Raw genomic sequence first — 24,404 nt, forward strand, 5'->3', positions numbered from 1 at the left:
TAGCATCCTCTCATCGTCCTGGACATAAAGGGCTGTATCATCTACGTACTCCGAGTCCAAAAGCTCCATGTCCTCCCGGAGTGGAAGGCGAACACCCCTGATCCCGGTGGACCTCGCCCGAAGGTAGTAAGTCATGGCCTCGGCGAAGAAAAGAAACAGGTAAGGAGCAAGGGGGCAGCCCTGACGCACTGATCTCTCCAAGCTAAAGCGCTCACCCATCCTGCCTCCAATGATGACCCTGCTAGACGTTGTCCTGTACAAAGCTGAGATACCCTGAATCCAACCTGCCGGGAAACCTAGCCGCTCCAGAGTCCCCTCCAAAAAGGACCAGTCCACGCGATCGTAGGCCTTGTCGAAGTCGAGAAGTAGAATGGCAAGGTGTGATCCGCTGTGCTGAGCCCACTCCGCCGCCTCTGAAAAGGTGAAGACATTATCCAGGATACTGCGATCCTGGACAAAGCCTGTCTGAGTGTCATGGATGAGGTCTGGGAGTAGAGGCCGAACTCTGGCACTGATCATCTTGGCGAGGATTTTGTAGGCAGTGGTAAGGAGAGTGATCGGACGCCACTGGCGGATCTCCTGTCTATCTCCTCCCTTCGCGATGAGGCAAATCAATCCCGAGGAAAGGCTCTCTGGCATCTGACCGCTACTGAAAATCCCCTGCAGAGCTGCAAGGAGGGGCTGATGGATCTGGTCCTAGAAGGAGGTGAAGAATGCTCGGGATAGCCCATCCTCACCTGGGCATTTCTGTCCGTCGATAGCCATCAAGGCCTCCAACATCTCATCCAAGGTGAACGGTGCCAACAACGTCGCCTGCATGCTAGGCTGGACCAGGGATGGAATGTGCCTCCACACCTCCTCACGGGCACGACTAGCACGAGGGGGGGCAAGCGGCTCCTGCTGGAAGAGGGTCCTGTAGAAGTCAGTGGCCAACCCCAAGACCTCCCCCGGATCTGTAACGATGTGACCATCCGCTGTCCAGAGACTCCGAAGCTGATCACGTGCAGCTCTCTGGCCATGCGTCCTGAAGAACTCCCTGCACATCCGGTCACCCTTCCGGGCCCAGAAGGAGAGAGAGGCGTGATAGGAAAACTCTGAGCGACGCTGGAGTGTCTCCTCCAGGAGGGCTCTGGCTCGAAGGGCCTGGATCCTCCGAGCCCGGGGAAGCCTGCTGGAGTCGCTGAATGGAGGCGAGGTCCCTTCGAAGAGCTCTCTCTCTGCCCCACCAATCCTGTCGAACCTGTAGGGCTGCTAGCTGCTGGCAGATCTGGCTGGACTCCTGCAGAGCCTGCGCAACTGAGTCCACCAGATCCACGCACTCCCCCCAGTCTCTGTCCCAAAGACTGCAAATACTGCTGCGCACGTCCACCCTCGAGAAAATGGAGTCGGGAATCCTGCATGACCGGGGGGGAAGGGTCTGGGCTGCCGAATCTAATGAAAGGAGCGCAGGCGCATGGTCGGAAAGTGTCGTCCCTGGAACTATACCCGCCTGACCGCCTCTGCTGATGGCCCAATCACTGACATAAAATCTATCAAGCCTCTCCAGGAGTCTGCCTCCTTCCCTGCGGAAGCCCCAAGAGAAGTCCAGGCTCCCGTGCCAACGCCGGAAGGACGGGTCTCTCCAACTGTCCCTCCCTCTTGTCGCGAAGATGAAAGAGTCCCAAGCTGACTGCTCTGCCTGAGCCATACCTGTGAACTCCGGATCTCTGCCCTGCTGGTCCTCCAAGGTCTCCAGATTGTTGAAGTCACCTCCAACAATCCAGGAATCCATGTCTGGAAGAATCCCTGTAAGTGTCCTCCAGAAGGTGGCTCTGCATCGGAGGTCTGTGGGAGCATAAATGTTGAGGATTCCAATTTTGGATCCCTCCAAATCCAGGCCTACCCAAAGGGCTCGGCCTGGGATCAACGTGCCATGACCGAAAACTCCCTAGGCTAACTGCTCGTACACGGAGGTACAGACACCCCCACTCCTCCCCTGTGCGCCGATCGAGGGCTCCCAGTAAGTGTAGGAACGTCCAGGGAGAACCTTCCCGCAGCTACGGGAATGAGCCGTAGAAAGCTTGTGCTCCTGGAGCAGAAGTACATCCAAACGACCAATCACTGCAGGCTGAAGTTCCTGTCGCAAAATGAGCTTCCTGGGACCACGGGTGCCAGAAGAGTGAAACCCGTTCACATTCCAGGATACGAGGTGTAGGCTCATGGAGAGGGATGGGGGGCTGCGAACAACTGTCTGCTCACGGTCGAAGTCGATGAAGAATCAGACATGTTGGAATGGAGGCGCGGCCGCTTATGAGAAGGTTTGGAGGGGGAGACGGGGTCGTCCTGCCCGTTCTTCAACACCTTCAGCAAAGGCGAGAGGCCTTTGGTGCCATGAACAAATGCTTTCTCGAGCCAGCTCGAGATCTCTGAAGTGGTCATCCCATAGAAGGTTCGGAGTTTCTGATGGGGCCAAGCTCTGACATCTTGGGGGAGAGGCCATGACAGGGGAGGTCTGAGGATCACAATCAGTCGGAAGCGTTTGGCGGCGCAACGCCACCGCAGGCGCACATCGCCCTCGGACCACTGAGTCTCGAGAAGCTGCCCACCGAACGGGCCTGTCCAGGAGCAAACCTAGGCGTGTGTCTGCTCTCTGAGAGCCTCCCAAACCGAGTCGTCTGTCCAGGTCTCGGTGCCATCGCTGAGGAACGTGAAGGCGAAGCTAGGGCCATCCCTAGGGGCCAAGGCGACAATCTTCCCATCCGCCCCTTTGCGGAGCAGGAAGATACTGATGTCGAGACAAGCCGGGAAGGTCCCAAGGTCGGCCACATCCAAGTAGTCCCAGGGGCCAGATCTGTAAAAGTCTCGAGGAAGCTCTCTCTCCTGAAGCTGAGACCCATCAGAGTTTGCCACTGAGGGGCTAGCGGCCAGGGAAGCCTGCTCCAGTGGTGGTGTAGACTCCGGGTGTCCTGCCAGCGGGGGGGGAGGGGGAGGAGGCTGAGGGGTAGGCGACTCGGACTCCACGGAGGTGACTGGCGGAGAAGGTGGAGGAGACGGAGCGGGGGCTGCCCTCGGCTGGGAAGTCGACGGTGCAGCTAACTCTGTAGGAGAATCGAGGGGGACGGGGGGAGGGGGGGGATGGGGATGCATCTGGAACTGGGGCTGAGAGGGAGGAGGAGGAGACTGAGGAAGAAGAGGCGGGGGCTGAAGCTGCGGGTCGGGCGAAGGGGGGGGAAACTGGGGAAGGGGCTGGGACTGAGTGGAAAGGGGCGGGGGAGCGGGAGAGAGGGGGATCTGAGGCTGTGAAGGGCGGGCTGCCGTCGAAGAAGAAGCTCTCCCAGGTCCCTGGGGCGGCTGCCTGTCAGGTCTCTGGGGTGCTGCTGCAGGAAGGGTAACCTCTGCCTCCTTGCCTTTATCCGAAATCTTCTTGTTCTTTCCTCTTTTCCTTCTAACCTCGGTCCAACCACCCACTAACTCTGGACCGGGGCTCCGACTGCCTCGGCTCCTCCTGACGTGGCTGTCCGGGGGGGGGGCGGGGGCGGAGGGGGCGGGGGTGGGGGGGTCGAGATGAGCTGGCGAAACGTGGACAAGCAGCCGCCAAGTGCCCAAAGCCGTGGCACCTCAGGCACTGACCTGGCTGTCCGGTGACTATCATGCTCTGGGTGATGCTGCCGGCATCTGTCACAATCTCGATCACTGCAGGGAGAGTCGCAGGATCTGCCACAGCCACACGGACTCGGGGGGCTCCTGCTGTGGTCACCGCGTCGGCGAAAGTGTCGTGCATAACCCAGCCAAAGTGGGAGCCCAAGTCCCTGACAATCGGCCGCAGCTCAGCAGCAAGACCTGGAAAAACTAGTGTCACTGGGTGGCGAGGTATACGGAACCGAACATCAACATCTGCTGCGCTGAATCCACGGTACCACGGGACTATCATGATAATCTTTCCATCCACCGATGTGGGGGAACCGGCAATCAGGTTGCTCGCAGCTTTCTCATTGGAGAGTTTGAGCCAGAAGATGCCCCTTCCTATAAGGGCCACCTCCTCAATATGGCCATCCTCTAGCAGGAGAGTGGACTGGAGCCAGTCCCTGATGGCTGATGTGGAGGGAGAGTGTCCAATGACTCTACCGTAAACAGAGGTACGGGCAAAGTCAATGGCAACCTCCTGAACACGAGATGATTGTTGCTCTGTCAGGATAACGCGGTAGGCATCTGGAGAGGGAGGGTCCGACTGGGCCTCCGGATCCGGGCAGGGGGCCGCCATACCGCCAAGACTAACTGCAAGCTTCCGATGAGGAACAGGCTGCCACCCAAAAAGGGGGGGCGAAGCGGGAGGGTGGAGCCTGGGTGTGGAGAGGATGGTTGCGGAGGCGGAGGGTGGAGGAGTGGAGCGGAAGGGCGGGCGAGGCGAAGTGAGGGGGCGGGGGGGTCGGGGCGGGGGGCGGGGTGAAGGGTGCGGGGTGCGGGGAAGGCGGGGGGCGCGGAAGGGCGGGGGGGGGGGGGGGGCAGGGTTGGTGTGGCGGGGGCGGAGGGGTGAAGCGGGGGGCGAGGGGAGCGAAATGGAGGCGGGGGGGCGGGTGAGGCGAGGGGGGTCGGGCAGGAGAGGCGGAGCGGCGAGAGGGGGGGGGTGAGGTGAAGCGAGGGGGGGGTGGGGTGAGACGAGGGAAGGGGGGGGGGAGTGGAGGCGAGGGGCGGCGATGGAGAGGCGAGGTGGAGAGGCGAGATGGAGAGGCGAGGGGCGGCGATGGAGAGGCGGCGGGTGAGGGGGAGGGCGGGCGGGGGGCGAGGGCGGAGAGGCAGGGGGCGGGGGTGGTCGCGGCGAGGGGGGGAGCTAGGGAGGGGAGGTAGAGCTAGCGGTGGGGGGGGAGGGAAGCTCGTAGGAGCGATCTAGCAATTGCCGTGAGAGTAGCTACACAGAAACTCATAACTTGCAATAGTATCTAATTCAAGGTCTAATCACATAGAGACATGAGCCTTGAAGAGAGCTATGCGCTGATATAAGTTTCATCAAAATCGGACTATCGAGCAGAAAGTTATGAGCAAAACACTAACAAGGGGTCAAACTGTCATAAAAAATGTCCTCCACCCATGCTAATTTCGCCTGAGCAAGATGCTCCCTCAAGACTCCACATTCATCAACGATCCACCACTCATAGGTTTCATTTAGAAGTAAGTCCCTTGGTGGCTCGAGAAATGGATGGACCATGTGTGTGCAATGAGTGGCCGAATAGAAAGAACTTTTAAGGCTTTGAAAGAAAGAAAAGGGAAGAGAGACTCAAGAGAGGGAATACGATGTGATCTTCACTGTCAATAGAGTGAGACTCCACTCCAATGCAACTCAAAATACTACAAACACAAGGGAAAAGAAGAGGCTTCATACGTACAAGAAGGAGTGGAAGCTCCAAGACTACTCATAGAGAGAGAATGAACTAGAGAGAGATGGACTCAAGAGTTTACATAAGAGAATATCTACAAGAGGGAGAGATGGCTCGTGGAAGAGGCTCGAGGAGCCTAGAGCTACAACAACATGAGGCCTAATGGTGGAAGAGATGATGAACAAGGGAGAGGAGGGCTCCTTTTATAGATATTTGTCACCCTCCTCTACCCATTTACAATTGCTGCCTGTAGATTCCTTTTCCCATCAATTACATAAGCTCGTATGTCACCATCCATGTCCTTTTTTGCTACTCTTGCCATGTGTCCCATCAAAAGATGCTCAAGACTCTTAAAATACTGAGAAAGTCAAGAGTCTCCCCACATGGAGCCCATAGGGACCCTCTCTTTTCCATATGTCCTCATCCTCCTTATTCCACATAGGAATTCTAGAAGGATTCCTCTTGACTCCATACTCTTCCACATGCCTTGCACACGCTTGGCATGTGATCTCTCTTATATTATTGGAACACATGGACATGAGCCCACCTCTTTATATGAATCACTCTTCCTATTTTCTAAAAACCCCATAATATCCCATACACAAATAATTCTCATCCCATACCAAGGTATTTATCATTCATACACATGGTATTTACAATGATCCATTCCACTCATCCTCTCAATCCCATACAATATCTTAGAAAATAGAAATAAGTGAGAGCCGCTATGCTATCACTTGATACTCAAACTCTTATCAAACGTAGAGAAAAACTTTACCAATGCCAAATAAAAACACCAATTTCTGACATCACATCTTTCCCTCCCCAGCAAATTCACTCTAGTAACAGAGAGGGTCTACTGGCCCTCAAGGTGGTCGAGCATAGAAGAATTTAACGTGATACTCATTGGTGCGTCGAGGTATCACCGTGCCTTGGCCTTTGCCCATCGAGTCGCATAATCTGTGGCTACCAATAAATAATGCTTGCCCTGATATGAGCGAGGGAGTGGTCTCACAAAGTCCAACCTCCAGCTCTCAAATGGTTCATATGCTGGAATAGGCTTCAAGGGCCCAGGAATCAAGTGTCGCCTTCCAAAATTTTGGCATACTTTACAACTTTGACACCATTCATCAACATCCTTATGGAGGCATGGCCAAAAGTAACCTACATTAAGAATTATCTTAGCTGTGCTCGCTGAAGCAAAATGACCGGAGCATTCATGACACATTTCTAGGATTCTCCTAGTCTCCATGGGATGGATCACCCGATGGAGCACCTTATCTTTTCCCAATTTATAAAGATTTTCATCAACAATAGTATAGGGACAAGCCTTCCTTACCAATCTGTGCTTCTGTTGTGGAGTTAACCCTCGAGGAAACATGCCTTCTTCCACATATTACTGAACATCTTGCAGTTCTTGCCATCCAGTGTCTACCAAAGAAACCGCCCCCCGGTCTTGTACTACAATGGCTTGAGTAGCTAACTCATTTGCCCTTTGATTTTCTTTTCTGTTTATATGAACAAACTTGCAAAAATCAAACTGACTACCTAGTGCCATAGCCTTTTGATTAAGCTCCTTCAAACGGGGACTTCTTGTCTTGTAATGCCCTTGCATTTGCTTTATAATAAGCTGAGAATCTCCTCTTACTTCCAATTCTTTAACTTGACTTTGAAGACAACCCTCCAAACCAAGAATCGAAGCATTATACTCAGCCGCATTATTAGTTGTGATACCTGGAAGCTCTTGTCCTCTAGCCCATACTTCTTGACCTTCAGAATTCATTAAGACCATCCCCCTGGCTCCTTGTTGGCGTGAAGGACTAAAAGCCCCATCAAAATACAAGACAAAATTTGTTGGTGATGTCTCCCTTTCATCATTAATGTCCTCCTTTTATTTCTTTTCTTCTCTTAGATCCTCCCGTTCTGTGAGCAAATTTGCCATAGTGGACCTAGTGGTATTTTCAATGAGAAAAGAGAAAGAGAACTCTTGAAGCTCCGACAACCATTTTGCAAATCTTCCCCTAGTATTAGGCTTGTGAACTAGATATGCTAATACAGACTAAGAGGTAAAGAAGAAAAATGGTTGAGGTAATAAATAGGAACGAAACTTTCTGACTGAAAACACCAAAGAGAGAGCTTGCTGCTCCAGTTCTTCATACCTTGTTTCCACCTCTGTAAGCTATCAACTGGCATAATAGATGCATTGCATTCTACCTACCTCTCCTTTTTGTAGCAATATAGCACCAACTGAATGCAATTAGACTTACAGAAAAGTCTTGAGACCAATCAGGGGGCTTCAATATTGGGCCCTTACTCATGGCCTCCTTAAGTTGCTGAAAAGACTCTTGTTACTCCATACCCCATTGAAAAGAAACTCCTTTTCTTATTAACAATTTCATGGGATGCACTATCTTTGTGAAATCATCACAAAAGCGTTGATAATACTTGCTTTTTCCTAGAATTCTGCGAACACTAGCGACACTCTCAAGACTTAGCAATGCCATTATTGCTTGAACCTTCTCAGCATCCATTTGCAGGCCTTCTTCAGGCACAATATGCCCCAACAAGACTACTTTTGTTTGAGCCAAATGACACTTGCTAGGATTTAGACACCCTTTTGCTTCATCAATCCTAGCTAAGGCCATCTTTAACTTCTCCATGTGATCTATGCATTGAGAATAAATGCAAAAATCATCCAAAAACACCCTTATGAACTTTCCCAAGTAAGGCTCAAGCACTTGACTCATGAACCTTTGAAATGTAGCTGGTGCATTGGTCAACCTAAAAGGCATTACTCTCTAAACAAAAACTCCCCAAGGTGTGACAAATGTTGTTTGCTTTTGATCTTCCTCCCGAATGCGAATTTGAAAGTACCCAGAATACCCATCACAAATAGAATACATCTCATGCTCTACTACTTGGTCTAGTATTTCATCTTGGAATGGCAAAGGAAAATGATCTGTCTTAGTGCATGCATTCAAAGGACGAAAGTCCACACAAACCCACCACTTATTTCCTTTCTTTGGTGTGACAACTACAGGAGATATCCATTCTGAATCGATTCCTCGTAATAACAAAGAGGTAATGTGGGCATGAAGAGGAAGTACCAATCCTGGAGATCCATTGATTTACTGCAAACCCACCATGAATCTGAAATTCCTGCTAATAAGAGACTTTGGAGAGCTTCGATCCCCCTAACACTGAGCTGAAACCTTTTTCCCCCCCAAGAAAAAGAACTTTCAATTAATGGTTGAAAAACCAACCACATAAATCAGAAGTCCCTAAAGCGCTGATCATGACAAATCTAATAAAGGATACTAGCTGAAAAGAACCAACCTATTTATAGAGAACCCAGCTCACTACCTAGGGAATCTATGAAACAAGGACTAACAACCAAGGAGGAGGACTATACAACCAACGAATCCCTCACGGCGTGAAAATGTTGGCACGTGGAATTTTATATTGCACACGACTGTAGCTCACAAAGGTCACACACGCGTAAGTACTACTATGAACCTGAAACAATGTGGACATGAAAATTACCTTCACTCTCTCTATCCCAATGTAACTCCCACACTAATAGACACATGAAATGACACAATAATTGTAGCTTTTTCTCTCTCTCTCTCTCAGATATCCACACAATATGACAGTATAATGTAGACAATATTGACTCAAAACAACTCTATATTGATGGAAAGCTTAGAGGACAAAAGAACCTCAACCGCACGGGGTTTGTTGGCGTCACAATGACATCAGGACCTTAGACTCTACTATGGACTCTACAGCAAGTCTAGCTTGCTGTGTGACACAATCCATACTCTCCAAACCACTCTCATAGATTCGCACCTACCTTGCGTAGGCAAAAAAGAAGACAGGTATCTCCAATCTTCCATATTTATAGGATCCAGGGAACCAACATCCAACACCGTGCTTACATTGCATTGCCATGTATTCTCCATGCACAAGCTGAGGCAACTCAGCCAATCACTCTTGCTCCTTGCATAAGCCAATCATGGCCAATCGAGCCTTCACGTAGCAGGTCCTCCAAGCAATAAACGTATGAGGTTTCCAACCCATTCCACACCTTAATATACTTTTTTTGTGAGAAGAAATTTTTTATTGTTGTGAAATAATTACATTCATAGCTACTCCAAAAGTGGAGTAACTACTACTCAACTGAAAATTTAAGTATAAGCCATACATACATCATGATCAATCAAACGAGTCTGAAAGCAATCATAGAACGATTGCCGCAGAGATCATTTGAAAAAAACGAAAGATGGAAAAGTAGGATCACCAAAGACTCTATGATTTCTGTCCATCCATAGCGTCCAAAGTGCCCAGTAGCGCACTACAAAAAAAAAAAAAAAAACCCTATCTAGTGGGATGAAAACCAAATAACCAGAAGAACCTGCCAAAAGTAACAGTAGGAAATCTCGCTCGAAGCCCCTGACGAATGAGAGGGAGGAAATCACAATTATGTGGACAGTGCCAGAAAATGTGAGGTACAGATTCAACAAAATGTAGACATCTATGGCAAACAGCTAGGGCAATATGTCTATGCGTGAGTAACTACCCAGATGGAAAAATGCCAAGTAGGACTCGCCAGAGGAAAAGCTGTTACCGAAGAGGGACTTTATAATGCCAAAGAAGATGCAGCCACTTTCTCCACCACTTTGATGGGTGATCCATATGCCAAACAAAATTGGCTCTGTCAGAAACCCAAGGCGGAGGTAACAACACTTTATACAGAGAAGGCACTGTGATATGTGAGAGCTTCAAAGGACGGGCTGAAGAAGAGGAAGAATGGAGAGTCCAATCCTCAAGCCTATCCTGAAGTTCTAAACAAGGTACCGGCAAGAAAGGTTGAAGCATTTCTGAAATTTTGTGCCATAAAGGACGATAATGGGCTCCCAAACCATACTTGCTAGTAGCCGCATAAAAAGATAAAAGAGTGCCATCATCCTGAAGTACATCCGCCACATAAGAAATACCTTTGAAAGATATAAAATAAGAACACCTGGATTCTTGTATAGCCAAAGGAAAGTCGAATACTTTGGAGCAATAAATATTCTCAGCCCTCAAGGAATTTCCCGACAAAGAATCCTTGCCATTCCATTCCAAGTGGGATAAAATATGCTTCCAATCAAGAAGCAAATGAGAGACAAAAGGGTAGCAGCCTCTGATCTTGCCTTGAATAGAGCCAAATAGAAAATCCCACTGTGTAGGCTGCCAATGCCCAAAAGCAGAAGTATCAATATGCAACAAAAGAGAGTGGATCATGAAAACCCAAGGTTGATCCCCTTGCATAAACTGCAACATCATTTTCCCCCTATGAGCGAGTATATGCATTTGAATATTGAGTATGTTCAAACCCCCGTGCATCTTTGGAGAACAGATAACGATTTTTTGAACACCAAAAAATCTCCATGATAGCAGACATAAAGGAAACCAGATCTACCTTAGTAAACATGATGAGGGGCATATAAAATTGTATGTATACTATCAAAATGGATTGGCATTATTTTCAAACGAACATGTAATGGCCAAGTTGCAAGCTTCCCATATTCAAGTTTTGCCCTCAACTTTGTGATCACCCAATCAGTTTGTTGAGAACGAGTGAGCCCCCAACCTAGAGGATAGCCAAGATGTCGAATCAATTGAGAAGTTGGAACAATTTCCCCAGGCCACAAAAGACTATGCCAATCTTTATCATGCAACGGCAATAGCTTGGATTTTTAAAAATTCACATGAAGACTAGCAGCTAAGCCATATGTAGAAAGAGCCTGCATAATCAAGGAGAGATCGCTCTGAGTATTTTTCGGGGTAAAGAAAGAATCATCAGCATATGCTTGAGCGATCATGCTACGGCTGCCAGGAATTTCCAATCTGTGCAACATACCAGTGTCCAAAAGGTGGTCCATATATTGAAGCATTGGATGAGTGGCTATGGCAAATAGTAAAGCATTGAGGGGACAGCCTTGCCGAACAAAACAACCAAGAGTCCAGGTTGTAGAAATATCCCCTGAAAGTATGCAGTCAGCTTTACTATCTTGATATAGCCAATTGATAACTTGCTGCATTTTGTTGCCAAATCTCAAGGCCTGCATTGTTTGTGAAATAAAGTCCCGGTGAACAGTATCAAAAACTTTGGCAATATCAACTTGCAATAGCAAAACATCCTGCTGCATATATTTGGCATATTCTATTCCAACATAGGCATTAGCAATGTTGTCTGTGATATGCCTATGAGCAACAAAACCATATTGCACAGGATGCAACCCATCATGCAAATAGCCTTTTATCCAATCAACAATCATTTTGGTAGTAAATTTGTAAATGACTAGCATAAGTGTGATAGGTCTCCAATCAGCCAAAGATTCACAGATTTGCTTTTTTGGAAGGAGTTTAACAAGACCTCTCTTCCATGTGTCTAGCATTTTCTAATTTTGTCGAGTAGAACTCACCATATGCGGCAAAGTATGCTTCAAAAGAGGCCAATATTCCAAAAAGAACTCAACTGTAAGACCATCCCATCCTGGAGATTTCCATCTGCCACAAGATTTGATTGCATCTGGCAATTCCCTTTCAGTAAAAGGTTCCTCCAATTCCAAAGCTTGAGTTGTGGAGATAATAGGAGAAACATGCTATAAAAGTAAATTTCTTGCAGACAAAACCTGCTGTGAGGGAAGATCAGCATAACCAAATTGCTGAGAGAAATGATGTACACAGACAGAAGCAAGCTGTGACCGTGATGTAGTCCATGAACCATCAGGCATAAGCACCCTGCAAATGTTTGTTTTTAATCTCTTCTGATGCAAGCTTTTAAAAAATTGTTTGGAGAGCAGCCTTTATCTTTGAAAGCTCTTTGTCTTGCTCTGGTCTCCCATTTAGCAAGTTTCATGTGATCATTGATTTGGAGACAATGTTTAGCTTGACATAGTGTTGTTTGTTCATGCAAGGACAAAGGACGAAAGTGACTGAGTTCAGTGAGGTCTTGACAAGCATGAGTTTCCACTAGGGTGGAGGTCGTCGAACAGAAATAACTTTTCTTGGACTTTGCCATCCATCAATTGGAGTTTTTGGTCCTTTGCTGAGGGTTGAATAGCAAGAAGCGAAGGTGAAGAAGCACTCCCATTTGAAACAATTGAGGCTTTGCCTTTATCCTAATTCAGAAAAAACTGTCTATTACCTTTATTTTTATTCCCAATAGATGTAGAAGCATCCTTATTGGGCATCTGAGCAGGTAGAGCAGCAGGAGGAATTTTATGCCGACTCATTAGACACTGTGAAGCCATGTGCCCAAATTTTTTACATTCAAAGCAGGCCCCTACAAATAATCCCCATTCCAATTTATAAAGTGCACTTCCCATGTCAACATTGTTCACCATGACTGAATAAGACTCCGGTGTGGGATTATCAGTATCCCAGAGAATGCAAAATCAATTAGAGTTGCCGTTAGGCCGCGGTGGGCAAACCACTTTGCCTAAAGTTGCTGCAATTTTAGGCAAGAGTGAAGCCATGCATTGCGGGAAGTCTACAACTTCAACCCAGACCGGACATTGATGTCGAATCAGAGCCTGATAATCCCTTGTGGGGGACCATGGCAAAACATGCACCATTTGCTGCCCAAAAAAGAGTGGCGAATGTTCCAAAAGCATTTGCTTGTGAATCTCATCTACCATGATGACCTCAAAAAAGCCTCTGGCTGCATAGTGTACCTTATGAACAAACGAGCCAGCCAGTGTTCGGGTCAACCAGTTGCCTACCTCTGTAACAGGCGGCATCCGACCTGGGAAAAATAAAATGACTGCATTTTTGGCATATTCTCTAACTGGATCCACAATTTCATCCACTTCAACTATGAGACCAACCGAAGGAACAGAGTCTTTCCACTCTTTCCTTGTGTCTGCAAATCCTTCGTGCATGACATCATAAACTAGTTGTGCTTCAACAGAGTCATGCATAGGGTCATGCTGACCCTCAGCTTGCTTTTGCTTTTTGCATTGAACCGATCGATCCTTTTGAAAAAAAATTTCATAAGAGTATTCAGCCATGTCTTCTGAAGAAGATGGAACCCAAAAAGGGGGTACCTGTAAAGTGATAAAAGAGAAAAAACAGTCCCGAGAAATAGCCCACAAAGAAGAAGGAAATAGTGTATTGCAAAGAGAAGAAGGGGAAAGAGATATTTAGGGATTTAGAGAGAAGAAAATACAAGTTCTGGAAAAGGAAAAGAGAAAAGACTCCACACCTTAATATACATAATCGCCCCATAAGGGAGTACTATCATCCCACAAAATAGATAAAATATGCATGTAGGCCAAGCCTTGCAGAAACACTCTCGCCTTTTGGGAGTTGCTCTAGATCCTGACATCCTACGTTCCCAAGTGTCATGTAGGGTGTAGATGATATCCTACCAAATGGATGTTGGAACTTTAGGAACTTTGCCAGAGATTTTCCAAAGAAGAAGAAAAGGCCCAAGGAATCTTCTGGTCCAGCCCCTCCTCATCCTCGAAAGAGCACTCCTATACATCCGAAACCACTTGCGCATCTCCCACCTTGATCCTGCTACTCGCCCCGTACCAACAACTCCCCGTTTTTCAGTTCGATGTCATTTGGTTGAGCTATGCTCTCTGGATGTTGTGCCCTCCTCTCCCTTCATATTTGTACATGTTTTGGTGGACACATGTTGGGAGGCATTTGAGCCTGGTATATCTGAGATCCACATGCACACTTTTGATGGTCATTTGGTCAAGAATGCAGGGGTCTTCCAGAGCTTCTTTTGCCAAGAGTTCTATCTTCCTCCAGGGAGAAGGCTGTCCCTTCTGCCCGCAAATCACTACAGGCAATTGCAGCCTCAGCCTTGGACCTTTATGAGGCTTTTTTTGTTTGAGCAAGGCTTGACCCTCACAGGTTTTCTCATGTTATGCATGATGTAAATTTTCCTTAAGCACAATCTCGTAGGGATTGTTTCATACACAATCCCATACTTAATAGAAGAAGAAAAAAGAAAAAAGAAATGGGATTGTACACTTTAATGGAAGAAGAAAAAAGAAAAAAGAAATGGGATTGTACACAATCCCATACTTAATCCCATGGAAAAGAAAAAAGAAATGGCATTGTACACTTTAAATCATTTTTCCTCTATTGACTTATGCATGCTTGCCTCTTAAGGTTTACTACCATCGAGTGTCTCATAATATTTGGATACCTTATCCCTATATAGTCTTAGGTTAGGCAGCCTTGTGTGGCAGGCGAGGAAAGTGGGGGTGCATGAAGCAGCTGCTTTTCTCCCAAGTATTGTTGTAAAAGTTTGAGAGAGTGACAGCTGATTTTGCAAAAAATGGTGATGTGAAGGTTTAAACAAGGGAGAAATGACGCTGAAAGAGCCCTTCAAGATATGATGGGAGGAAAACTTGAGCGCAAAAAAGAAGAAGTAGCGGTAGATGCAGAACTTGAAAAACCAGAGTGGATGTATGGAAACCCAAAGGCATTCACCAAAGAGCAACTCAAGGAAATCAAAGAGTTTGATGCCAAATTGAAGGTCACCTATGTATTTGCTTTTGTTTTGAAAAATAAAATGCATGTAGTGCATTCATTTTCTATTATTTTATCTCTATGCTATAATTCTTTGAAAGGCAAGACTAACGTTTTATATCTTGTGAAGGCAATAAAAGAAGAGAAGGAAAAAAAACAGCGTGCACAAGAATTTGAAATGCGAAAACTGAAGAGTGATATTCAAGACCTTATGAATTATTTTGATGGATCTTTACTTGAATTCTTTAACCATCGTCTGCAAGTGAGTTCCTTTCATCTAAAAATTTGAATCCACATAAATGTGTCATTTCTTTCCTCCCAAAAATACTAAACTTGTGTTGGAAAACATATAATAAGTCTACAGAACCACTAGAAGTAGTATCACACTATTGGATCATCTTGTTCACAAACCATAGTGTCTTTTAAATGCTCAATGGCTACACGACTTCAATTGATCTTGTCTTAGGGAGGGGGCGGTGGGGGGGGGGGGGGGGGGGGGGTTCCTAACACTTCCGGAAGTATTACCGGGGGCCTAGGGCCACTGGTGCGAGAAGCAAGTAAGACATGCCATAGGTGCCACTGATGGTACGTAGGCGAGTGCTAGTCGATGGTGTCAACTATGTGCAAGCGGTACAAGTTCTGAAGTGATGTGAGCAAGAAGAAGACCAAAGTGGAACAACATCATAAAAGCCAACCCTCCACATGAACGGAGAAGAACTTCAACCACATGACACAGGGTCCGTTGTACCAGGTGAAGGGAGAGGAGGGGAGGAGAACACAACGGGAAGAGATCTTAGAGAAGCGAGTAGATATGGAAAGTAGCAAAGTTCATTAGAAAGCAAGATGATTGATATCGTCAACAGCTAAGGAGATAAGAGGATGACCAATGGGAAGAAAGGGGAGATTCTCAGCAAAGAAAGGGACCCTCCAAGGCAGGGGATGAGGATGAAGACGAAGGTGGAGAGGGGAGGGGACATTGAGCATTGAGCATTCGGAGTTCGGTACTGGAGCGGGAGAAAGGAGAGTGTGAGGAGAGATAGAGGTTGGAGCTACGAGCTCACCAAGGAGAGAGTGTGGAGAGACTTGTGTGTGCCCTCTGTCTACTATGGGGATAGACTTGTGTGTTCTTATGACTTGCGATTTGTGACCTGTAGACGCTAGTCCAGCAATTTGTACTTTGGCCATCTTGGTCACTTTCTCATTTTTCTTGTCTCTTCCCGATATGGGGATTGTTCACTAGTGTATGACAAGGTTTTCATCTTCTACTTATGTCGTGGAGTTCTCATGTGATTGTCATTTATCATAGTGCACTTGTATGTCGTCGTTCACTGCAGTACAACATACGACACTTGCATACCACTGAACGTTGCATTCTACGCGATCCATTGCATTAGAGCATTGCAACTCTCATGCTTCTCACGCTAGCAGCCTTTGGCCTCCAGTAACACCTCCGGAAGGATAGGAACCCCTCCCCTCATATAGTTTATGGCGATCACGGTGGGACACTGCTGGTGTTGAGTAGCACAAGTGAAGTGGTGATCTAGGGTCCTAGAGAGAGGTCTTATGTTGAGTAGTTCTAAAACATTTGAAGGAGCTAGTGAGAGAACTAGGAGGTACTTGAGGAGAGTGGAGAAAAGACTTCCGGCAGACCAAACTCGGTACAAGGGCAGCATTACGTGCGACGTAAGTTTGCGGAGTCCTCAACTCGAGCACAAAGTGAGCCCATTGGGAGCAGTAGCCAGAGCAAGTAACTTCATCGACACTCTCATTGAATTAGATCAACAGGAACCCTGGTGGTCAAATCCGGACTTCGGAGAAGAAGTGCAAAGCGGAGAACAGGTGAAAGAAGAGGTTACGAAGGACGAGGGCTCCTCAGGGACTCATCAAGGTCAAGGCAGCCCCTCTCCTCCTCTTGCAACGATGTCGTCATCAACCACCTCTTCTGCCAGAGTGGTGACTCCATCTGCTCCCGCCTTGACCTCTGCTGGACAAGCTGCTACCTCATCTGTTATGCATAGCTCCGGGCTCCTAGTTAATCTTTCTTCCACATCTATCCCACTGGGGTATACTTTTGCTCCGGCCATGCCTTTACCTACCATGATGGATTCATCTCCCTTTCCATCCACACCATGCTGCTTTTTCCACCACCTCCTTCCTTCCCTATTGCCTATTCATCCATGACTTCAACTCTGTCCCTGTCTTTCCCAAATGCTCTCCCATCCTCTTTAACCCCCACATCTTCCATGTTCTCACCCTTTCCCTCTGCAACACCGAGACCCTCCGCGTATGCACGACCATCTGTGTACACTTCCTCTATGGCTACATCAATAGTGACTTCCCCATTGTGGTACTCCACAGGAGGTGTTGTCGGTGTGGTCTCCTCCTCTGGAGCACCCACACTCATTACGGCCCCATCAGTACTCCCTCCAACTATTGCATCTGGTTCAGCTTCTCAAGTGGGGATGGCCATTCTCAATCTTGCAGATAGAGCTAGACTTCTCGAGCTACTCAACAAGGTCCACATGAAGACTCAATCAAAGGCCACCTCCATGAGGATGCGGAAGCTCATGTGAGGAAATTCCTCACAGCATGTTAAAGCTAAAGGTGTGGAGAATGAGCATGCGTTCCTTCACGTCTTCCCCTTGTCATTGGAGGATGCCGAGGATGTGTAGTACAGTCAATTTTCCCCTGACCACTTCGAGACGTGGACAGACCTAAGGGAGGAATTCTTACGCACTTTCAAGTTGGAAAAATTTGAACACATGATTGTCCAAGAGTTATCCACTGACACCATGAAGCCTAGAGAAAACATCTCTGAGATGTACACAAGGATGAGGGTCTTGGCGACGAAGATGTATGTGCCACCTAATGATGATGTCATGAAGGGGTGGTTTTTGAAAGCATGACCCCCTACCATTGCTATAAGGCTGGTTGATAAACTCCCTGAACATGCCTCAGTTCAAGACTTTCTAAAAGAAGCTGTCAAGATGGAACAGTCACAGCTAAGTTTTGCCTCATCAACGACTACGACCACCCAACTCCCAAGAGAGGAGGGATCATCCGCATGACAGCAACTCAAGAAGGAGTTAGAAGAAATCAAAGAAGGCCTAAAAGATAAAGCCATCTCCTCCTCTTGTCATGCCACCTCCATTGCTTCCGACTCCCCCTTTGCTCCAAGCTCCTATTGGTGCCCCTTATTTCTATCCTCAACCTTACTATGCACCGTACCAACCATCTACATCAGGAGGTGGCTATGGATCCCCTTATCAACGTGGTCGAAGGGGTGATTTCCACAACAACATATCTTTGTAATTTTTTACAACACCTCCACGTCGACCTCAGGCATAAAGTCAACCCTATGGTTAACCAGTAGTACTTGGGTACTATATATACCAAGTACTTGTATTGTTTCATTTGAACATTTCTATTGGAGCTTTCTTGTGTGTGCACTCTTGGTCACTTGTGATCACAACTTGTCTCCACTTTGTTCCTACATTTGGTATCAGAGCGCTTCCATCTCTAGAGCCCATTTCCGCGCTTGCTTCCCGACTCCTGGAAGCTTGTGCTCCAATGCGCGTTCCTAGTTCTCACATTCAGCTCTCCAGCTTTAGTTCGAGGTAGCTCCAACAGTCCGGCCGTTGTTTTTTTGCCTTTTGAGGTCCGATTTCGATGTTTAGAGCTGCTCGCATACAAACAAATCTGTCCATTCCAGATGTCAACACAGCATTTTCTCAACTCACTTTGCCAAAATCACATGCTCATTAGAAAGAGCACATCATCATACGAGCTGCTCCTCTCCTCGTGAGCTGCTGCCCCCCCCCCCCCCCCCCTCTCCCTCTCAGCCAGCCCCCTCTCCCTCTCTCTTCTCCGCTCACCCTCGCTGCCTGCCCTCTCCCTCCCCTTGCTACTACTCCTCTCCCTCCCCTTATCCAGCCCCCTCCCCCTCTCCCTCCTCCCCCCCTTCCTCCTCCCCGCTCTCTCTCTCCCCCCCTGCCACCCACCCGCCCCCTCCCTCTCCCTCCTCACCCTCCCTCTCCCCACCCGCTGCCCTCCCTCCCTCGCCCCCTCCCCCTCCCCGTCCCCTCTCCCCCACCCGCTTCCCCCCCGCCCCCTCCCTCCTCCGCACCCTTTCTCCCCCACCCTCCCTCTCCCGCTGCCCCCCGCCCCCTCCTCCTCCCCCCCCCCTTCCCTCCCCTTCCCCTCCCCCGCCCTCCCTCTCCCTCCCCGCTGCCCTCCCCACCCCCTTCTCCTCCCCCGCCGCCCCCCTTTCCCCCCGCCCCCTCTTCCCCTCCCCCGCCCCCTCTATCCCCCGCCCCTTCCCCCACCCTTCCTCTAGCCCCCCCGCCCCCTCCCTTCCTCTCCCCGCCCACCTTCTCCCACCCCGCCTTCAGCCCCTCCCTCCCTCCTAACCCCCCCCCTCCTCCCTCCCTCCTCCCTCCCTCCCCCCCCTCTTTTCCTTTCCGTTCGTCTACCCTCTCCTTCCCCGTCAGCCCTCTCCCTTCTATCCTATCTCAGCTCCCCTCCGCTTCTCCTCTCCGTTCCTTCCCCTCACTCCTACCCTCTCTTTTTCTCCTCCTTCCTACACCCGTTTCAAGGCATCCTAGGCAGTAGTTTCACGGACGGAGCTTTAACAGTGTTGGAATCGGCCTTTTCACTTCGATTGGCGAATGGATCCCCATTCAGCCAATCTCCGTCCACTTCCACCGGCCGCAAAACTGTCATTTTTTCAGAAGACGAGTTGCAGCAGCTCAAGAAAGATGTGGAATTAGAGGGCTCCACATCACTTTTCGCCCGCATCTTTGGGTCACATCCTTCCAGATCACAGGCTAGAGACTGGATGCTGGCGGCATTACCAGGACATCTCGCCCCACACCTCAGGGATATTCGACTTCTGGGACGTGGATTCTTCCAAGTGATTTTGGACTCCCATGAGTCCACAGCCCTTGTTCTCAAAGCTAATCCCCTGGCTTTGGATTTGAGGAGGATTTTTCTTTTGCCCTACACCTTGGGCTTCGATCCGGTCGAGGAGGACAGTCAGGTCACATCACTGTTCATTAGAGCGGATGGGGTGCCTCGAGTTAGGGTCATTGTCTCTGACCCTAACATCTCAGATGACCACATCATGATTCAGCGTCCAAATGGCTCTCTTTCGACAGAGAATCGAGATTGCAGGTAGATAGGATCAGTGCAGGATTTGCAGGACCCTTGGGCACTTTGCTAGAGATTGTCCAAGGAAGAGAAAAAGACCCAAGAGGTCTTCTGGTGCGGCTCCTTCACATACTACCCCGTGTGCACCTCCCCTGCGGCTTGTACCACGCACTCCAGGACTACCAGGAGCAGCAGGGCGTCCTGCTTCGTGCACCCCAGGACCACCAGGGGCAACAGGGCACCCAAAGCCTGCAACACTCCCAGTACCACGTTGGAGAGCGGTCAGAGTGGCTCCTTTACCTCAGGAGGTGGATGCTACTGCAGCCCTAGATACTGCAGTTCAGACAAATGCCATCCAGCGTCCAGAGGTGGATGCTACTGCAGCCCTAGATACTGTAATCAGGAGGGGCCTTCAGATGCACCACCCCCAGTCATTTTCGTTTATGATCACGAGGGGGCTACTGATACTTCTTCCCCTCAGACTATTCATGCCACAACTGAGGGAGTGTTTGCAGAAATGAGGACTACAGATCCTGCTTCAGCCCAGCCACATGCCTCCTTAGCTCCCAGCTCCAGATCTGCTGATAGAGGCCTGGCAGGTCCTTCTCCTCCTTCCTCCATGAGTGCAAGTATTCTTTGCACTCCTCGGCCAGACTGAGGAACTCTTTTTCGACACTGGCTAATTCGGCGACTTTCATGGATAATGAGGTGTTTGTGCCCTCCACCTTAGGGGTCCCGGTCATTGGGATTCCTTTTGACAGGGCCTCCCCCGCAGGTGTAGGGATCCTTTCACCTGTTGAGTTTCCTGCCCTCAGCAGGAATGTTTCAGCCCAGGGGAAGCTGATTTCCTCTACTAGGTCGGGTAAGCCTTTCCATCCAGCATCCTCCTGTTGATGAGGATAGTCAGCTGGAACATACATGGCCTAGGCGGAGTTCCACACCGTTGCCGTAGGCAGCTGATCCGGAATCAGCTTCATCTAGGTGTCACTGGAGGTGCTATTGATATCCTTTTTATCTAAGAACACAAGTTGGATGCTAGTGATCGCTCTAAGTCTGGCAGACTGCTTTCTAGTCATACTTTTTGGTCGCCTGCCTTGGGCACCAAGGGGGGCACTTCTGTTTCAGTTTCGTAGTCCGGTTCTCCCCTTGGTTGTTGGACATGGAGTCATTATTCCCTCTAGAGCTCAGTGGATTATTCTCTTGATTGGAGGGTGTAAGGTTGGTTTCCTTAACCTGTATGCCTCCAACATTAGGGGGGAACGTGTCTTTATGTGGAAGGATTTGCTCTCCTGGGCCCCCACTGCGGATTCATGGATGATTGGAGGTGACTTTAACATGGTTGAGTTATCGTCAGACAGAAAAGGGGGTAGAGAAGGAGCACTTCACTCTTTGGAGAGAGCAGCTTGGGATGCCTTCCTTTTTCACTATTGTGGCAGAGATACTTGGTTGGACGATGCCTTTCTTATTCAGCCACAGTCCCTCCTGTTCTCTTGGTCAAAGTGGATGCCTATTCATGCACGTATTGACAGATTCTATGTAGATGATTGGGCACTTGACAGAGGTAGATCGGTATGCATTGCTGTTGGGGTTTCCACTTCAGACCACTTTCATGTTGTGCTGGCTATCTTAGAGCCTCACTTGAGAGGCCGATCTGCCAACATCAGGATTCCAGATGCCTTGTACACAGAGGCAGCTGCAGATATGGGTTTCTCATGTCCAAGGTGGGCAGCCATTGCCATCATAGGTAGCTACTGCCCTTTTTGGTATTAGCGACTTCTACCTCTCAGTTGCTCGTACAAGGAGACGAGATATTCTCAGATGTGAGATTGGTGTTTGCCAGTAGTTGGCAGCTTTGCAGAGGGAAGAGCAGAAACGGCCTTCAGATGCTTGGATTCAGGAGTGCCTTGCTGCAGCAAGGGCTCATCAGCAGGTATTGCTTGATCAGAGAGCGGAGTATGCCTTTCATGCACGAGAGTCCTTCTGGATTCAGATGGGTGGCAGAGTCAATAAACACTTTTTCTCTACTCTTGGCCCTAGACATAGTAGAGAGAATGTATCCCAACTTATTGACTCACATGGGGTTTCACAGACAATTCCTGATGATGTCTTGCGCATAGCTTCAGATTTCTATGCCGCCCTTCTTCCTGTTGATCCTGAGACACGGGATAGAGAGGATGCTAGACAGGTTATTTGGCAGAGCATCCCTTTGTTGGTGAAACTGGATATGCATGTTTTGCTTGATGCACCTTTCACCAACACAAAGTTCAGGTTTGCACTTTCAGCCCTTCACAAGGGCAAGTGCCCAGTTTTGGGATGGCCTTACCCCCTCTTTTTTCATTGCATTTTGGGATATGATTGGAGACTACATTACTTCAGCCCGCATTTGGGACTCTGGTGAGATGCCCGGGTCGCTTACAGAAGGTCTCCTCCACCTTATCCTAAAAGGAGGTTGCAGAAATCTAGTGTTTCAGTGGAAGCCTATCACACTTCTGGGGACTTGTTACAAGATTCTGGCCAAGGCTATCAGCCTCCGATTGCAGCCCCTTCTCCTAGATCTTATTCATGACACTCGGACGGGATTTGTGCATGGCAGAAGCATTTTTTATAACATTTTCTCTTTCTGGGAAGCCTCAGAGTGGGCCATGCAGAGCGGCTAGAATCTAGCCATTCTACTTTTGGATTTTGAGAAAGCTTATGACAAAATAGATTGGGGTTTTTTGGAGGGAACCCTTCTACGCTTTGGCTTTACTGATGCTTGGATCAGAGGTGTTTCCTCTTTGTAAAGATCAGCCCACAACCAGGTCTTATTGGTGGGGTAAGGGGTGAGAGATTTCAAATTTCTAGATCAGTCCGTCAGGGATGCCCCCTTGCTCCTTTCCTTTTTTTGTTCATGGCCGAAGCTATGAGTATCTATGTTAGATCTCAAGCTGACATCTTTGGGCTGAGACTTCCCATTAGAAGGGAAGAGGAGTTACTTGACAGTGAGTTGGAAGATGACACAACAGTTTACCTGGATGCCACTCCACAGATGCTCACTTCTTTCAGGACAGCATTGGATTTATTTTGCTTGGCGGCGGGGGCGTAGATAAATTGGCATAAATCCAATGGCTTTTGGATCAGTGATGAAGACACTCCACTTTGGGGGCTTGACATAGGATTCACTTGGGTTCAGAGGGGTGTGCCTGTCAGGTATTTGGGCTGCCAGGTCGGCTTGGATATTTCTTCCACGCAGCAGTTTGCTCCCGTGTTGGAGAGCATCAGGAGGAAACTTCTTTTTTGGAGCTCAACCAAGCTGGATCTTGCCTCTAGAGTTGTGGTGGTCAACCAGGTCCTCTTGGCCATGGCCTGGTTTGTTTGTTCTTGCTGGTGCTATTCTAGGGACTGCATCACTCAGCTCAGGAGACCGATCAAAAATTTTCTTTAGAGTGGGCTTGATGGCACAGCAGATACCTTAGCCAGGGTAGCTTGGGAGACCCTCATCCTCCCTACACAAGAAGGAGGTCTCAATATTATTGATCCAGATTTACAGTGCAAAGCTTTACTATGCAAGATGGTGGTGTGGGGACTTATGCCAGGGCAGGAACCATGGAAGGCCATTCTTATTAGCAACATACAGAGGTGCACACCTTCTTTAGGAGGAGACTGGATGAGTAGTATTAGGTGGATCTTCAACACAACGCACCTTAGATCACCTTCGTCCCCTCTCATGGTTGCCATTCTGAAAGCATGGGCCAGTTTCGGGAGCACTCTTCGGAGGATTCCTCCTTTCTCTCATGAAGAGATTGATAGGCAACCCATCATGTGGAATGACAGTATTTTAGATGATCATGGCAGGCCACTTGGTGCCTCACTCTACATGCAGTGATCCAGATGGGAGAGGGGACCTGCATCATCTTTGGGATCTTGGAAAGCTTTCCGCACGCTTCCAGAGGAGACCAAGTCTTAGTTGACAGGACATCTCAAAGGGAGTGCAGGGAGGATCTTGCAGATTGAGGCAGCCCTTCCAGAGGAGTGGGTAGACACAGATGATGTGCCACTCACTTGCTCCACCTGGGTAAATACTTTTATGAGAAGCGGTGTTCCGCTTCAGGTTTTGGCCTTTCAAGATGCACAGGAGGATGCTTTAGTTTTTACTGCGCAGGATGGTGGCAGATTGCTCAGATCCACAGAGGACATCTTGCTTGAGTATGCTTTTCAGCCTATTAAGGTTGTAGATCTTTTGGTGCAGGGATCAGATTCAGAGTGGTTCCTCGACCCAGACCCCCAGCTACTCTCCACCAGGTCTTGGAGGCTTTGGCTTGACGAGGGAGTTTCCATTAGGTATTTGCAGTGGGACCCTAGAGAGTGCCAGTGGATTGAGGCGGG

The 24,404-nt window shown here is 48.6% G+C and overlaps 1 protein-coding gene across 1 annotated transcript in view; it reads left to right on the plus strand.

Moving 5' to 3' along the window:
- Positions 1-24,404, plus strand: part of LOC147881451 (uncharacterized) — a 576,232-nt gene that overhangs the window by 396,530 nt on the left and 155,298 nt on the right. The window contains exon 20 of the mRNA XM_087402392.1: positions 15,022-15,153. Coding sequence (XP_087258518.1) covers positions 15,022-15,153 — 132 coding nt within the window. The remainder of the gene's footprint in view (positions 1-15,021; positions 15,154-24,404) is intronic.

The sequence above is a fragment of the Dipteris shenzhenensis genome, chromosome 31 (assembly GCF_047967505.1).
Source record: "Dipteris shenzhenensis isolate YYH24624 ecotype China chromosome 31, Dip_SZ_1.0, whole genome shotgun sequence".
In the NCBI taxonomy this organism is placed as follows: Eukaryota; Viridiplantae; Streptophyta; class Polypodiopsida; order Gleicheniales; family Dipteridaceae; genus Dipteris; species Dipteris shenzhenensis.